General features: G+C 42.3%; 1 protein-coding gene across 5 annotated transcripts in view; it reads left to right on the top strand.

The window, feature by feature from the left end:
• Positions 1 to 17,066, top strand: part of LOC110493908 (potassium voltage-gated channel subfamily KQT member 2) — an 86,781-nt gene that overhangs the window by 56,691 nt on the left and 13,024 nt on the right. For 3 of the 5 annotated variants that reach the window (XM_036949899.2, XM_036949900.2, XM_090205016.1), the window contains exons 11-14: positions 4,729 to 4,988; positions 5,877 to 5,924; positions 11,383 to 11,491; positions 13,422 to 13,553. In XM_036949899.2, the coding sequence (XP_036805794.2) occupies positions 4,729 to 4,988; positions 5,877 to 5,924; positions 11,383 to 11,491; positions 13,422 to 13,553 (549 nt within the window). The remainder of the gene's footprint in view (positions 1 to 4,728; positions 4,989 to 5,876; positions 5,925 to 11,382; positions 11,492 to 13,421; positions 13,554 to 17,066) is intronic. The other 2 variants (XM_036949902.2, XM_036949901.2) reach the window with 1 other exon arrangement.

Genomic DNA, 17,066 nt, shown 5'->3' with positions numbered 1-17,066 from the left:
AACACTCACACCTGTGTTAACAAGAGAATCACTGACATGATATCAGCTGGTCCTTTTGTGGCAGGGCTGAAATGCAGTGGAAATGTTTTTTGGGGATTCAGTTCGTTTGCATGGCAAAAAGGGACTTTGCAATTAATTGCAATTCATCTGATCACTCTTTATAACATTCTGGAGTATATGCAAATGTCCATCATACAAACTGAGGCAGCAGACTTTGTGAAAATTAATATTTGTGTCATTCTCAACTTTTGGCCACGACTGTACACTTTGGATGGCGTATCAATACATAGAGTCACTACAAAGATACAGGAGTCCTTAACTCAGTTGCCAGAGAGGAAGGAAACCTTTTGTCATGAATACAAAGTGTTATGTTTGCGGCAAATCCAATACAACACATTACTGAGTACCACTCATATTTCCAAGCATAGTGGTTGCTTTATCATGTTATCGGTATGCTTGTAATCGTTAAGGACAGGCACATTTTTCAGGAAGAATAGAAACGTAATAGAGCCAAGATCAGGCAAATTCCTAAAGGAAAACCTGGTAAAGTCTGCTTTCCACGAGACAATGGGCGATGTATTCACCTTTCAGCAGGACAATGACCTAAAACACGAGGCCAAATCTACACTGGAGTTACTTAAGAAGAATGTTGGCCGTGTTACAGTTTTGACTTAAATCTACGTTGAAATCTATTGCAAGACCTGAAAATGGTTGTCTAGCAATGATCAACAACCATTTTGACAGAGCTTGAAGAATGTTCACAATCCAGGTGTGGAAAACTCTTAGAAATGTACCCAGAAAGACTCACAGCTGTAATCACTTCTAAAAGTGCTTCTACAAAGTATTGACTCAGGGGTGTGAATACTTATGTAAATGAGATATTTCTGTATTTAATTTTCAATACATGTGCAAAAATGTTTTTGTAGATGAGAGAATGTTTTTTATCAATTTAATCCATTTGGAATTCAGGCTGTAACACAACAAAGTGTGGAATAAGTCAAGGGGTATGAACACTTTCTGAATGATTTTTATATAGAGACATGGTCACATGGAACTCCCATCTCATTTTACAATCTGCAAAATGAGCTTTAAAAAACAGATAAAACAGTACCACTTGACCCACGCCTCTCCCCGCTCTGACCTAAATAACTTGTTTGTATATACAGTGCACCGCTTAACTTTTAACCACATTTTGTTACATTACATCCTATTCTAAAATGTATTTTATATATTTTTTGCCCTTCTCAATCTGCACACAATACCCCATAATGACAAAGCGAAGACATGTTTAGAAATTTTTGCAAATGTATTGCAAAGAAAAAACAGAAATAGCTTATTTGCATATGTTTTCAGACCCTTTGCTATGAGACTTGAAATTGAGCTCAGGTGGATCATGTTTCCATTGAACATGGTTGATGTTTCTACAACTTGCACACACCTGACTATATAATGTCCCACAGTTGACTGTGCATGTCAGAGCAAAACCCAAGCCATGAGGTCGAAGGAAAAGCTCCGAGATGGGATTGTGTCAAGGCGCAGATTTGGGGAAGGGTACCAAAAGAATTCTGCAGCATTGGAGATCCCCAAAAACACAGTGGCCTCCATCATTCATAAATAGAAGAAGTTTGGAACCACCAAGATCCTTCCTAGAGCTGGCCGCCTGGCCAAACTGAGCAATCGGGGGAGAAGGGCCTTGGTCAGGGAGGTGACCAAGAACCCGATGGTCACTGACAGAGCTCCAGAGGTCCTCTGAGGAGATGGGAGAACCTTCCAGAAGGACAACCATCTTTGTAGCACTTCACCAATCAGGCCTTTATGGTAGAGTGGCCAGACGGAAGCCCCTCCTCAGTAGAAGGCACATGAAAGCCTGCTTGTAGTTTGCCATAAGGCACCTAAAGGACTCTCAGACCATGAGAAACAAGGTTCTCTGGTCAGCTGAAACCAAGATTGAACTCTTTGGCCTGAATACCAAGCGTCACATCTGGAGGAAATCTGGCACCATCCCTATGGAGAACCATGGTTGTGGCAGCATCATGCTGTGGGGATGTTTTTCAGCGACAGGGACGGGGAGAATAGTCAGGTTTGAGGAAATGATGAACAGGGTCAAAGTACAGAGAGATCCTTGACGAAAACCTGCTTCAGAGTGCTCAGGACCTCCAGATTGTGGCAAAGGTTCACCTTCCAACAGGAAAACAACCCTAAGAACACAGCCAAGTCGATGCAGGAGTGGTTTCGGGACAAGTCTCTGAATGTCCTTGAGTGGCCCAGCCAGAGCCTGGACTTGAACCTGATCTAACATCTCTGGAGAGACCTGAAAATAGCTGTGCAGCGACACTCCCCATCCAACCTGACAGAGTTTGAGATGATCTGCAGAGAAGAATGGGAGAAACTCCAATACTCAAGAAGACTTGAGGCTGTAATCGCTGCCACAGGTGCTTCAACAAAGGGACTGAATACTTATGTAAATGTGATATATATATATATACAGTATTTTGTTTTTGTTTTATATATTTGTGATAATTTCAAAACCTGCTTTTGCTTTGTCATTATGTGGTATTGTGTGTAGATTGATGAGGGGAAAATAAACAATTTAATACATTTTAGAATAATGCTGTTATGTAGCAAAATATAGAAAAAGTCAAGGGGTCTGAATACTTTCCGACTGCATTGTAGATGTTGAAATGTATATATGCAGAATGGTATGCTGATGTGTGTGATATAGATATGTATGCTGATATGTACGCTACCGTTCAAAAGTTTGGGGTCACTTAGAAATGTTGTTGTTTTTGAAAGAAAAGCAACATTTTTAGGCGTACAGAGGCCCATTATCAACAACCATCACTCCTGTGTTCCAATGGCACATTGTGTTAACTAATCCAAGTTTATAATTTTAAAAGGCTAATTGATCATTACAAAACCATTTTGCAATTATGTTAGCACACCTGAAAACTGTTGTACTGATAATAAAAAAACAATAAAACTGGCCTTCTTTAGACTAGTTGAGTATCTGGAGCATCAGCATTTGTGGGTTCGATTACAGGCTCAAAATGGCTTTCTTCTGAAACTCGTCAGTCGATTCTTGTTCTGAGAAATTAAAGCTATTCCATGCGAGAAATTGCCAAGAAACTGAACATCTCGTACAACGCTGTGTACTTCTCCCTTCACAGAAGAGCGCAAACTGGCTTTAACCAGAATAGAAAGAGGTTTGGGAGGACAAATACATTTGAGTGTCTAGTTTGAGAAACAGACGCCTCACAAGTCCTCAACTGGCAGCTTCATTAAATAGTACCCGCAAAACACCAGTCTCAACATCAATAGCGAAGAGGCGACTCAGGGATGCTGGCCATCTAAATCTTTTATTTTGGCCAGTCTGAGATATGGATTTTTCTTTGTAACTCAGCCTAGAAGACCAGCATCCCGGAGTCGCCTCTTCACTGTTGATGTTGAGACTGGTGTTTTGGAGGCACTATTTAATGAAGCTGCCAGTTGAGGACTTGTGAGGAGTCTGTTTCTCACTCAATATTATTATTTTACACGACTCATTCAGGACAATCCGTTACCATGGTAGCATCCACATTAACGTAGAAGTGTAATCTGAAACACAGCCAAAACCAACAGCAAATGCATCCAACATGTTTGTAGAGTCACAAGCTTGATGTCATCATTGGGTGCAAGGAATGTGGGACCAAATGCTAAACTTTTGACTACTTTTAATACACATGCAGTGCATTCGGAAAGTATTCAGACCCCTCGACTATTTCCACATTTTGTTACGTTACAGCCTCTAAAATTCTAAAATGAATTAAATTGTTTGTTTTTTCCTCATTCATCTCTACACAATACCCCGTAATGACAAAGTGAAAACAGGTTTCAGACGTATTAGTCTGATTTGTATGTAGCTCTGTCCTTGAGCTGTTTTTGTCTATCGATGATTTGTATTATGTTATGTTTTGTATGTTGTGTGGACCCCAGGAAGACTAGCTGCTGCATAAGCAACAGCTAATGGGGATCCTAATAAATAAACAAACAAACTGCTTTGCATTCAAGGAATGCGTCCCAAATGGCACCCTATTCCCTATATAGTGCACTACTTAGAAATTCGCAACATAGGGAAGAGGGTGCTATTTGGGACACAAACAAGGACACAACAACACAGAGAGCCTGTGGGCTACCTACTGACACTCCTTTTTTTTTTTTTACCCATCCAATTTCTGACTAATGCTGCATGACGGCGTGGCGTCAATGACAACGTTATTTATGAGCGTGGCACAATGTTGTGCTCTGACCTTGTCCTCTCATGAACTCGTGGCCATGCTCATAAGCAGTGCACATACTTACTCAGGAGATTTAGTCATACGGTCACCACTATGTTGAGCTTGTGAGTGTGAAAAGGTCTGGGTAAGGTGTTTGTGTTTTAGACAAGTCCTATAAAATGAGATTTATTGAAAGGCATATTTTAACTGATTACTTACTGCCAAGTAATTAGAGTAACTTGTCTGTTGTGGTACTCCGACAATATTCAGTTGGGGCTGAGTGAATGCAATACCAAAACATTGTACGGCTAGTAAACCACTAAACATTGCAACATCAATAGCATCTGATTACCATAACTGCAAGTTGGTAAATAAAGGTCTGCATGAATACACAGAACAAAACTGACCTGTATTGATTGAGTGGCGATCACATGACATCTCCTCTCAACGTCTCTTGATCCCCTGACCCCTCCAGTCAGAAGGTCAGCCTGAAGGAGCGTGTTTTCTCCAGTCCCCGGAGCTCAGGGACCAAAGGGAAAGGTTCACCCCAGGGCCCCAGTGGACAAGGCAGCCAGGGTCAAGGCCAAGGCCAACCCATTCACAGGTCCCCCAGCGTCGACAACAGCAATGAAGACAGCCCCAACAAAGTGCCCAAGAGCTGGAGTTTCGGAGAACGCAGCCGGGCACGTCAAGCCTTCCGCATTAAGGGCGCCGCCTCGCGCCAAAACTCGGAAGGTAGGAGTATCTTTACACAGTGTGTTTCTGTGGTACTTGATATGTTGAGTTCCGTCTAGCTTTTGAATGATGTGTTATTCTTTGTGGCTTTAGTGTTGCAATGTCATCCAAGCGGCCGTCTTGGAAATGAGCTTGTTGTGTGGTGTGATGTGCTGTGCTGTGAGAGTTCAAATTGCATGTTGTGTTATGTGCTGTATCTATTGTGGCCCTGTTCTTTCCCGGGTGTCACACTTTTTTGTCTATTATCTGTGGTATCTTTGTTTACCTTTCTGTTTGGTTCATTTGAAACAGACCTGGAACAGTACAATTAGAGAAAGACATACAGCGTGGTGATTATGTTCTGCTGATGTCGTTGATGTTTTAAAGTGACAGAGACAAGTTATAACAATGGTCATAATGCCACTTAATGCTATCATAAGGATTTGGTTGGCTACATTACTCTGACTATAACAGGTTATAACAAACCTTTGAACTGATGATGACAGTGTAAAAACGGCTGTCCTCTATATAGCTCTATGAAACAGTTTCATGACGAACTCATGAGTTCTCATTACCTGTCTTATAACAATCCTAGTGGTAGTATATTCTGAGCATTGTCACCACCCCTCAAAGTATTTAGATGTTCAAGTCTTAAAGTGTTTAAGTGTTACTGTTAATTAAGCATAGATATTAATCATGAAGTAAACAGCATGGCAGCATATGTTTGCCCTACACGAGGCAGTTCTGTGAAACATGTCCGGTCTGTTTTATGTGTCTGTGTTCATGCAATTGTTGCTCTCGATGGCGTTTTCTCTGTACGTTGACAGAAAACAATCATTTGATGCACGCTAGGCAAAACGCAATCCTCATCGATTCCTTTTCGTTTCTCTATTTGACGGTGTGCTAAAGTGCTGATTGAGATGCAGGATGAAGAATTCAGACAGAAGAGCTCACCAGGTCAGGCAAACAGAGATGCGTGTTTCAACATCCACGATCAACACACCGTTAAGCAATATAGAAAGGGATTTATTACCTCATGTACAGATATGCTATCATGTTTTGTTTTTGGTTTGGTGTGCATTTTGGGCTGATTTCCCAGACACAGAAGCCCAGTCTCTGACTAAAAAGCATGCTCAATGAAGAATCTCCATTTTTAAAGTGTCTTCCAGTCCAGGATTAGGCTTGATCTGTGTCTGAGAACCCAGCCCATGTTTGGAATTAGTTTTTTTTAATTTGTTCCATTTGGCAAACAGCTGTAAAGACGTTAGAAAATAGTACAGGATAACGTCTATTTTTATTTGCTCGCAATGTTATCACCTTCCTGTTGTCTGTTTGATTTACTTTGTTTTTGAATATGATAACATCATCATAAACCATGTACTGTCAATACTAATCACCAGAACTCATGTGAGTAATCAGATTTAGACATATTTTTCTAATTTCCTGTCCAAATTCTCCCAAAGTGTGTAAATGTATTGTGTAGCTCAGTGGTTCCCAAACTTGTTTATTGTCCTGTACCCCTTCAAACATTCAACCTCCAGCTGCGTACCTCCTCTAGCACCAGGGTCAGCGCACTCTCAAATGTTGTTTTTTTGCCATCATTGTAAGCCTGCCACACACACACTATACCTTTATTAAACATAAGAATGAGTGTGAGTTTTTGTCACAACCCGGCTCGTGAGAAGTGACAAAGAGCTCTTATAGGACCAGGGCACAAATAAAGTAACTTTACTGAGCTACACCAGGTATTCCCTAACCCCCCAGGGGTACATCAGGGGTACACCAAGTAAAAATGTGATTCACAATTATTTTATTTTTTTAAACAAAAAAACAAAAAACGTTTTATTTTTATTCACATTTTCAAACAGTCCATTTATATTTTCCAACGGGGCTATACACTTGGGTGAGTTTTTTCTCTCTCGCCTGAGTAGCCTTGTTTCACTGCCAAAAATAAAATTAAACCATCTAGTTTTCAGCCGAAATAACAACACAATGTCAAATACAGGTAGCCTAGTCAAATAATTAACATCCAATCAAATTAACCGTTACTCTCTCGTGGGAAATCCGTATGTAGCCAAACATAGCTGCTGCTCATTCCTTTTGCTCGGAAATTGATAAATGGGTAAAAAAAAGTAAGGCCCGCGTCCATAGAGATATACCAGCTCTACTGGTAGTACTGCTACTACCACTGTCGACGACACAAGTTGTTCTGCTTCCATGAGCACATCCAATGCTGGCATCAGTAATTTTACAAACAGTGGGGCAAAAAAGTATTTAGTCAGCCACCAATTGTGCAAGTTCTCCTACTTAAAAAGATGAGAGAGGCCTGTAATTTTCATCATAGGTACACTTCAACTATGACAGACAAAATGAGGAAATAAAATCCAGAAAATCACATTGTAGGATTTTTAATGAATTTATTTGCAAATTATGGTGGAAAATAAGTATTTGGTCACCTACAAACAAGCAAGATTTCTGGCTCTCGCAGACCTGTAACTTCTTTTTTAAGGGGCTCCTCTGTCCTCCACTCGTTACCTGTTTTAATTATTAAACTGCAGCGTTGGAAACACAGTTTTTGCTCTCCTGCGTCTGACTTCTCTGCCGCCAGTACGCACCCATTACCCAACTCACACTCATTCTTCTGTTTAATAAAGGTATCGTATAGTGTGTGTGTGGCAGGCTTACAATGATGGCAAAAAACAACATTTAAGAGTGCGCTGACCTTGGTGCTAGAGGAGGTACACAGCTGGAGGTTGAATGTTTGAAGGGTTATGGGACTATAAAAGTTTGGGAACCATTGAGCTACACAATACATTTTAGACACTGGGAGGATTTGGACATGAAATGAGAGAAATCTGTCTAAATTTTGATCAACCAGATCAAAATAACGCTAAATGATGCTTAAAACAATTTTCTAAAGTTATTATATGGAGTTAAATTAGTGCCAAAAACCAAGTGTGCATGTAATCAGTGTTGTGCACATATCAGTCTCTCATTGATTTCAGTCTCATGCCATTAGCTGATAACTGTTGCAAAATTATTTGGCTAAATTACAGCAATCATTTAGTAGCATGGTTAAGGTATCATCTCAACCTCAGTAACAAGCCTTAACAATCTGTCAGTTTATAGTAATGACTGTTACTGACCTCTGTTGATATGTCTGTTACGTCATGATAATTATTAGCTTGGTAAAACAGCAATTCATTTTGGATTCCCAGGCAAGTAAAAAAAAATATAAAAAAATTGATAGGACTCAAGTTAACTGTTACATTTCAGTTAGCCTGACAACGATGCCTCTATAACACGATCATGACAAATTTTAGTGTCAAAATGATGACATAAAGCCTGTCACGATATGTCATTACCATTTTGCAAAGTGACATAACACTTACAAAGCGAGAACTGTAAGACATTTTAATCTGATTGTATGTTTCGACACTTCATAATGCCATCTGGGCTTACATGTAATGGTATACTGTAGCAGGCCTTATGCCACTTCTATGGCAGCCTTATGAAGGCATTATGATGCTGCATTTACTGATTTCCACTGCCTGTAACTCAAATGCAGCAACCCGTTGTGACTTGGGAGGAATCCTCAACTGCACACCTTTGGAAAACAAAAGATCCGACATGCTTACATGTTACAAAGTGCAGTTGTGAGAGACCTACTGATCATTTATCACAAAACCTACAAATATGTTTCATAGCTGTAACACTATGCACATAATATGTTCAAGTATGTGACATTAGATTGATCCATCCTTTGGGGAAGTACTTTTGCATATATACTGATTTGGCACTATTTGAATATTGTACAATTTATCACATCTTGTCATATCTGAGCATTGGAATGAATTCAAATCTGACAAATATACCAATGTGTATACTTGTAAATAAGTTGGCTGCTTTACAGAGTTGCTGCTTTAGCCTCGTTTTGATACTGTGTCAGTTGGGTCATGTTCATATGAAGCCTTAGCTTAAACGGCTTTGGAACCTTGTTTTCAGAGTGACATTTTAATTGAGTTTGCGTGGTAACTTATTTTAACATCCCGATGCAAATGTCCACCGCTTTGTCACTGGTTGCTGCATGACAGTGTAGGGTTTTCACTGTCAAATGACCATTGTCACAACATTCCTTTTCACAATTTTGCTTTAGAAACAGTGACTGCAACTAGTATGAAAATCTTGGTAACACTTTCTGTGAATGCCCTAATCATGAGGAAATGTAAGCGCCTATGTTTTGCATTATAATGGATTTTGCGTATTTCTTAAGGGGTTATTAAATCCTGTTGCAGCAGTCCTTTCTTCTTCAGTCCATTCCACTAATTACTGTCCCAAACTACATTTGATGCCCATCATTTTTTACTCATCGCCCTTCCCTTTCACGATGCAGATCTGGCCAATACCCCTGCTCTCCATATTGCATTGTACCTTCAGAGAGATTCTGTAATACATGACAAGATACCCACTGAGACAACTGAATATCACCACTGCCCTCGGGTTCTTTACATCATGATATTGTATATAATTTCCTAATAAGCCTGGTTTTTGGTGATTGTATTATGATTTTATCCCACAATTTAACCAGGTTTATTTAATTGTCTTTTCCTTCTCCTCTCCACCTCCTTTGCAGCAATTGAGGGGTTAATCAGTAAGAAACAAATCCCATGTCTGCTTGGGGAATGGCCACCAGATCAAAATGAATAGAAACAAGTGTTTATATGATTGAAGCAATATAATGCATGCCCAACTGTAGACCCATTCCATGAGCACAGTAATGGGTGGGCCCCATCATTTTCATAATAGCCCACTCCAACTACAAGCAAGCAGCCCGAAAGCCATGCACTCAACTCAAAATGGCTGCCGCTGTTGCATTCTAACCTGCATGAAGGAAGCTGTCTGATCTGTCAGTTGGCCTTCGGCGCCCACTAAGGGTCTTTTAAGCACAGCACTATAGAACCGTGACACTAGATCCCCTCCCCTAAAAATGGAAGCCATGTTGGGGAAGACGTGATGCAGTTTCACGGCTCTGTATTTTGGCATTAGGCGCACAATGTTTTTTGTCTGTTGGAGTGAAACTGGGATAGGTCAATGCTGTGGCCCAAAATTATTGACACCTTCAGGCAAGTTCAAGCTCTTTATATGTCAATACATATATCTACCTCAAATTTCTTGAGCTCAGAGTTCACATACTTGAGCTCATAGACATACTTGATTATGCTGGATACACATACTACATACACTAGATACACAGAACTAAAGATGAACAAAGCCTCTTGCGCACCATAAACCATTATGGTCTTGAAAAGGGAGAAATCCTTACCATCTCAAATACAACACCAACATTGAAATATATAGGGAAAGATTTACTCAGCCTTGTCACCAGTATGAACCTCCTATTTCTCTGATGCAAATTGCTGCCGACTTGAGTCTGGCCTTTAGATCCCAAAAATAGAAAAGCAACTATTACAATAATTGAAAGTTAAATGTGTGACTGCACAAGCCAATATCCAAACTCATTCTCTGCTCCCCCCTGCCAGTCAAATTTACAATAAATCCAGTGACTCAGCCACACATAAAAAAGTTTGATATTGAAAGGGGTATATTTTATGCCAAATATAATGAATTATATACAGTAGGACCGGTTTACAGTGTTACACTGTTTCCATTATTAAGTTTACTTTCAAGATATAGCTAGATATATTGATTGCGGAGTTAGCTGTCCTGCTATGGCTTGTATATAGATGCTTATTGAACATCCATGTTTTGTACTGTTACGTCTCTGCATTGAACCTCATATAGGCACATAGTCCCCCTTCTGCCATAATAGGCATTCAGCAGTTTTGAAATACTTTAACAACTTTCTCTGTATCCCACTCTGAATAGGCCTACACCTTGAACTCAAGTGTCTCAAACTGCAGATTGACTAGGCTGTGGTCCACTGCAGTGGCCTGTCTGCTGACTGTCTCAGTGTCATGCACAACGATGCTAGCTGCTAGCGTAGCTTAAGATAAGAGCACACTGGCTTCGACACGCCACGTCACGCCTCCGTATTTAATATTTTTGGGCCACAGTAGTCAGGTGAAGCCATTAACCTCAGAAACTTGTACCGCTATGTCCCCCCCCCCCCCTCCCCCTCTACCTCTTTCCTTTTCCTTATCCTGCATCAGCCAATGAGATGAACCGACACTGCCATTAACCTGCCCTCGATTCGACGCACAATCCCACACTGTAACCCTGGGCTGTGCAAGTTAATAGCCATGCCTTCGCTTGGTTCCTTGCAGACTGACATCCTTAAAGACTGAATGAGTCGAGGTTAGGGGAGAGTGCAGGTGACAGTTCAGTGTTTCCATCCGCCCCATGCCACAGGAACACGCTAACACCGGAGCTCTCGTGTGCTTGTTGTGTTTCGTAGAAGCCAGCCTCCCTGGAGAGGACATAGCAGACGACAATAAGAGCTGCCACTGTGAGTTTGTCCCTCAGGACCTAACTCCCGGACTCAAGGTCACTATCAGGTCCATTTGGTAAGCCAAGACAAGTTTTGTCTTTCAGAGTGAGTCTGGGTCAGGTCAATCTCTATTTCTCATTATCTGTATGATTTATTTTACCCAGCGCTGGTATATTCAAGTTTGGGATATTCTTATCAACCTCCTGCTCTTCAATCTCAATCTGGGGAAATCGGTTTACACTGTTATACAGACATGTCAAAAGTTGAATTGAGATACAGTGCCTTGCGAAAGTATTCGGCCCCCTTGAACTTTGCGACCTTTTGCCACATTTCAGGCTTCAAACATAAAGATATAAAACTGTATTTTTTTGTGAAGAATCAACAACAAGTGGGACACAATCATGAAGTGGAACGACATTTATTGGATATTTCAAACTTTTTTAACAAATCAAAAACTGAAAAATTGGGCGTGCAAAATTATTCAGCCCCCTTAAGTTAATACTATGTAGCGCCACCTTTTGCTGCGATTACAGCTGTAAGTCGCTTGGGGTATGTCTCTATCAGTTTTGCACATCGAGAGACTGACATTTTTTCCCATTCCTCCTTGCAAAACAGCTCGAGCTCAGTGAGGTTGGATGGAGAGCATTTGTGAACAGCAGTTTTCAGTTGTTTCCACAGATTCTCGATTGGATTCAGGTCTGGACTTTGACTTGGCCATTCTAACACCTGGATATGTTTATTTTTGAACCATTCCATTGTAGATTTTGCTTTATGTTTTGGATCATTGTCTTGTTGGAAGATAAATCTCCGTCCCAGTCTCAGGTCTTTTGCAGACTCCATCAGGTTTTCTTCCAGAATGGTCCTGTATTTGGCTCCATCCATCTTCCCATCAATTTTAACCATCTTCCCTGTCCCTGCTGAAGAAAATCAGGCCCAAACCATGATGCTGCCACCACCATGTTTGACAGTGGGGATGGTGTGTTCAGCTGTGTTGCTTTTACGCCAAACATAACGTTTTGCATTGTTGCCAAAAAGTTCAATTTTGGTTTCATCTGACCAGAGCACCTTCTTCCACATGTTTGGTGTGTCTCCCAGGTGGCTTGTGGCAAACTTTAAACAACACTTTTTATGGATAGCTTTAAGAAATGGCTTTCTTCTTGCCACTCTTCCATAAAGGCCAGATTTGTGCAATATACGACTGATTGTTGTCCTATGGACAGAGTCTCCCACCTCAGCTGTAGATCTCTGCAGTTCATCCAGAGTGATCATGGGCCTCTTGGCTGCATCTCTGATCAGTCTTCTCCTTGTATGAGCTGAACGTTTAGAGGGACGGCCAGGTCTTGGTAGATTTGCAGTGGTCTGATACTCCTTCCATTTCAATATTATCGCTTGCACAGTGCTCCTTGGGATGTTTAAAGCTTGGGAAATCTTTTTGTATCCAAATCCGGCTTTAAACTTCTTCACAACAGTATCTCGACCTGCCTGGTGTGTTCCTTGTTCTTCATGATGCTCTCTGCGCTTTTAACGGACCTCTGAGACTATCACAGTGCAGGTGCATTTATACGGAGACTAGATTACACACAGGTGGATTGTATTTATCATCATTAGTCATTTAGGTCAACATTGGATCATTCAGAGATCCTCATTGAACTTCTGGAGAGAGTTTGCTGCACTGAAAGTAAAGGGGCTGAATAATTTTGCACGCCCAATTTTTCAGTTTTTGTTTTGTTAAAAAAGTTTGAAATATCCAATAAATGTAGTTCCACTTCATGATTGTGTCCCACTTGTTGTTGATTCTTCACAAAAAAATACAGTTTTATATCTTTATGTTTGAAGCCTGAAATGTGGCAAAAGGTCGCAAAGTTCAAGGGGGCCGAATACTTTCGCAAGGCACTGTATCTCATGGCCCACATAGTTGTCCCCAACCCAATATAATGATCGATGAAATGTCCCATTAAAATATCCTATTGAGGTTGTGTTCATATCGCAAACGTCTCTCTCCTCAGCATTATGAGGTTCATGGTCTCCAAGAGGAAGTTCAAAGAGAGCCTGCGGCCGTATGACGTGATGGATGTCATAGAGCAGTATTCAGCCGGCCACTTGGACATGCTGGCCCGCATCAAAAATCTCCAGTCCAGGCAAGATACCCTCCCTCCTATTCTCTGTCTCTTATTTCCTATCTCACTCTGAGACCTGTATTGATTGTGTATGTCTTCACACCGCAGGGGTAATACTGGGTGGAAGCACCTTTTGAAACCATTGCAACTGTGAATCATTTTGAAAAGATTCTACCAACCTTCACAGTACATCAAAATTGCTCAAGCTCAGTACATTTAGATGGGAATCATTGATGGACAGCAATATTCAAACCATGTCTCCGATTTTCAAGCAGATTTAAGTCAGAACTCAGACTGAACCACTCACGAACAATCAATACCTCATGGAAAGCCATTCAAAGGTTTGGCATTAAAATATGTGTAATTGTCCTGCTATTTTAACTCTATCCCAGGGTTAGGTTTTCAGAAGACTACGGTGGGTTTTCTTCTAACTTTTTACCTTACTTTGCTACTTTCAGTCAATTGGACTGAAATAGGTGCCGGTACTATTTTGACTGCAATTATGATTGTCTGTGTATTTCATATCCTCAAATAGTTAAAATACTGTCAGTTCCACAAGCATTTGGCTACACCTGCAATAACATCGCTAAAACACGTGAAGGGGACCAATAACATTTGATTTGATTTGAATGCTAAAGACACACCAGAATGGCTTTGCCAGAGGTTTTGAGTGTTCCTGAGTGTTCCACAGGGGCGTGGGCGTGGGTGGGCAAAGGCCCAACCAATCAGATTAAGCAAAGAAAATATATATAAAACATATAAATTATTTTGCTCTACTTGTCAGTGTTATTTGTATTTTTTACCAGGAGCTCACCGGAACTGAGTACCTTGTTCTTCTGCTTGACTTCTTGCACCTCCTATAGAATATTAGCTCAAAAGTATTGAGGAGTTTCTGCACCTAAATATAAACGGTACAGACACCTATTTCAGTCCAAGTCAAGCACTAGCCTAAACATGCACAGCAGTGGGATAGGGGTGGGGAAACAAAAAGGGATATGTATTGACAATAATAATACTAAATTGTATTTGGCAGATGCCTTTCAGGACACGCAAGGACTTCTTTCATAAAATCTAGTGCTGTACTTAAAATCTATTTATTTTAGGGCTATGTATTGAATTTGAATTATGCTTGATTATTTACATGGAAAAAAACAGTAAAAGGAAGTTGTTAAAAAATACTATAATCTTATCAATTTCAAAATAATGGGTGGGTTCACTTCGCACTGATACAATATGCAGTAAACAGTAGCTATCGCTGTGTAGGCTAGGCTACACTGTGTAGGCTACTCACCGTTAGCTTGTTAGCTAAATGTCCAAACAAAGCTCACTGTTAAACATTTTAAAAGGATGTTGAAGAATTTGCGAAGTTATGTGATATCAGTGATTTTACCATGAAGGTCCTCCAGTCCCCCTCTATATCGATCACTGATTGCATTGATCTAATCGAGGGCCTTAAAGACAGTGTCAGAATAATCAGAGACCATGATCAGCATCCCAAAGGCCAGCATTGTTACGGTGCGTGAATGAGGACCCAAAAGCGAATCAACTTAAACAGAGCTTCTTTAATTACCACACACAGGTAGGCTCAGATGGACCGGCAGATTCCGACAGGACAGGACAAGGTTACAGCAAACATGACGACAGTCTGGTTCAGGCATGAATGACACAAACAAACAAGAATCCGACAAGGACAGGAGCAGAAACAGAGACAGATATAGGGACCTAATCAGAGGGAAAAAGGGAACAGGTGGGGAACGGGGTGAATGGGTAATTAGGAGGAGACAAGGCACAGCTGGGGAAAAGAGGGGGAGAAAAGGTAACATAACAACGACCAGCAGAGGGAGACAGGGTGAAGGGAAAGGACAGAGACAAGACAACATGACAGTACCCCCCCACTCACCGAGCGCCTCCTGGCGCACTCGAGGAGGAAGCCTGGCGGCAACGGAGGAAATCATCGATCAGCGCACGGTCCAGCACGTCCCGAGAGGGAACCCAACTCCTCTCCTCAGGACCGTACCCCTCCCAATCTACTAGGTACTGATGACCACGGCCCCGAGGACGCATGTCCAAAATCCTACGGACCCTGTAGATGGGTGCGCCCTCGACAAGGATGGGGGGGGGGGGGGAAGACGAGCGGGGGCGCGAAGAACGGGCTTGACACAGGAGACATGGAAGACCGGGTGGACGCGACGAAGATATCGCGGCAGAAGAAGTCGCACTGCGACAGGGTTAATGATTTGAGAGATACGGAATGGACCAATGAACCGCGGGGTCAACTTGCGAGAAGCCGTCTTAAGGGGAAGGTTCTGAGTGGAGAGCCAAACTCTCTGACCGCGACAATATCTAGGGCTCTTCGTTCTACGCTTATTAGCAGCTCTCACAGTCTGCGCCCTATAACGGCAAAGTGCAGACCTGACCCTCTTCCAGGTGCGCTCGCAACGTTGGACAAAAGCCTGAGCGGAGGGGACGCTGGACTCGGCGAACTGAGATGAGAACAACGGAGGCTGGTACCCGAGGCTACTCTGAAAAGGAGATAGCCCGGTCGCAGACGAAGGAAGCGAGTTGTGGGCGTATTCTGCCCAGGGGAGCTGTTCTGACCAAGACGCAGGGTTGCGAAAAGAAAGACTGCGTAAGATGCGACCAATAGTCTGATTGGCCCGTTCTGCTTGACCGTTAGACTGGGGGTGAAAGCCGGAAGAGAGACTGACGGAAGCCCCAATCAAACGGCAAAACTCCCTCCAAAATTGAGACGTGAATTGCGGACCTCTGTCCGAAACGACGTCTGACGGAAGGCCATGAATTCTGAAAACATTCTCGATGATGATTTGTGCCGTCTCTTTAGCAGAAGGAAGCTTAGCAAGGGGAATGAAATGAGCCGCCTTAGAGAACCTATCGACAACCGTAAGAATAACAGTCTTCCCCGCTGACGAAGGCAGTCCGGTGACAAAATCTAAGGCGATGTGAGACCACGGTCGAGAGGGAATAGGAAGCGGCCTGAGACGGCCGGCAGGAGGAGAGTTACCGGACTTAGTCTGCGCGCAGACCGAACAAGCAGCCACGAAACGACGCGTGTCATGCTCCCGGGTGGGCCACCAGAAACGCTGGCGAATGGAAGCAAGCGTACCCCGAACGCCAGGGTGACCGGCTAACTTGGCAGAGTGAGCCCACTGAAGAACGGCCAGACGAGTAGGAACGGGAACGAAAAGAAGGTTCCTAGGACAAGCGCGCGGCGACGGAGTTTGAGTGAGTGCTTGCTTTACCTGCCTCTCAATTCCCCAGACAGTCAACCCGACAACACGCCCCTCAGGGAGAATCCCCTCGGGGTCAGTGGAGGCTACTGAAGAACTGAAGAGACGAGACAAAGCATCAGGCTTGGTGTTCTTAGAGCCCGGACGATAAGAAATCACGAACTCGAAACGAGCGAAAAACAGCGCCCAACGCGCCTGACGCGCATTAAGTCGTTTGGCAGAACGGATGTACTCAAGGTTCCTATGGTCAGTCCAAACGACAAAAGGAACGGTCGCCCCCTCCAAC

The sequence above is a fragment of the Oncorhynchus mykiss genome, chromosome 17 (genome assembly GCF_057628025.1).
Source record: "Oncorhynchus mykiss isolate SJ-2025 chromosome 17, ASM5762802v1, whole genome shotgun sequence".
Classification (NCBI taxonomy): domain Eukaryota; kingdom Metazoa; phylum Chordata; class Actinopteri; order Salmoniformes; family Salmonidae; genus Oncorhynchus; species Oncorhynchus mykiss.
The sequence above is the reverse complement of the archived record's forward strand: the minus strand, read 5'-3'. Positions and strand labels throughout refer to the sequence as shown.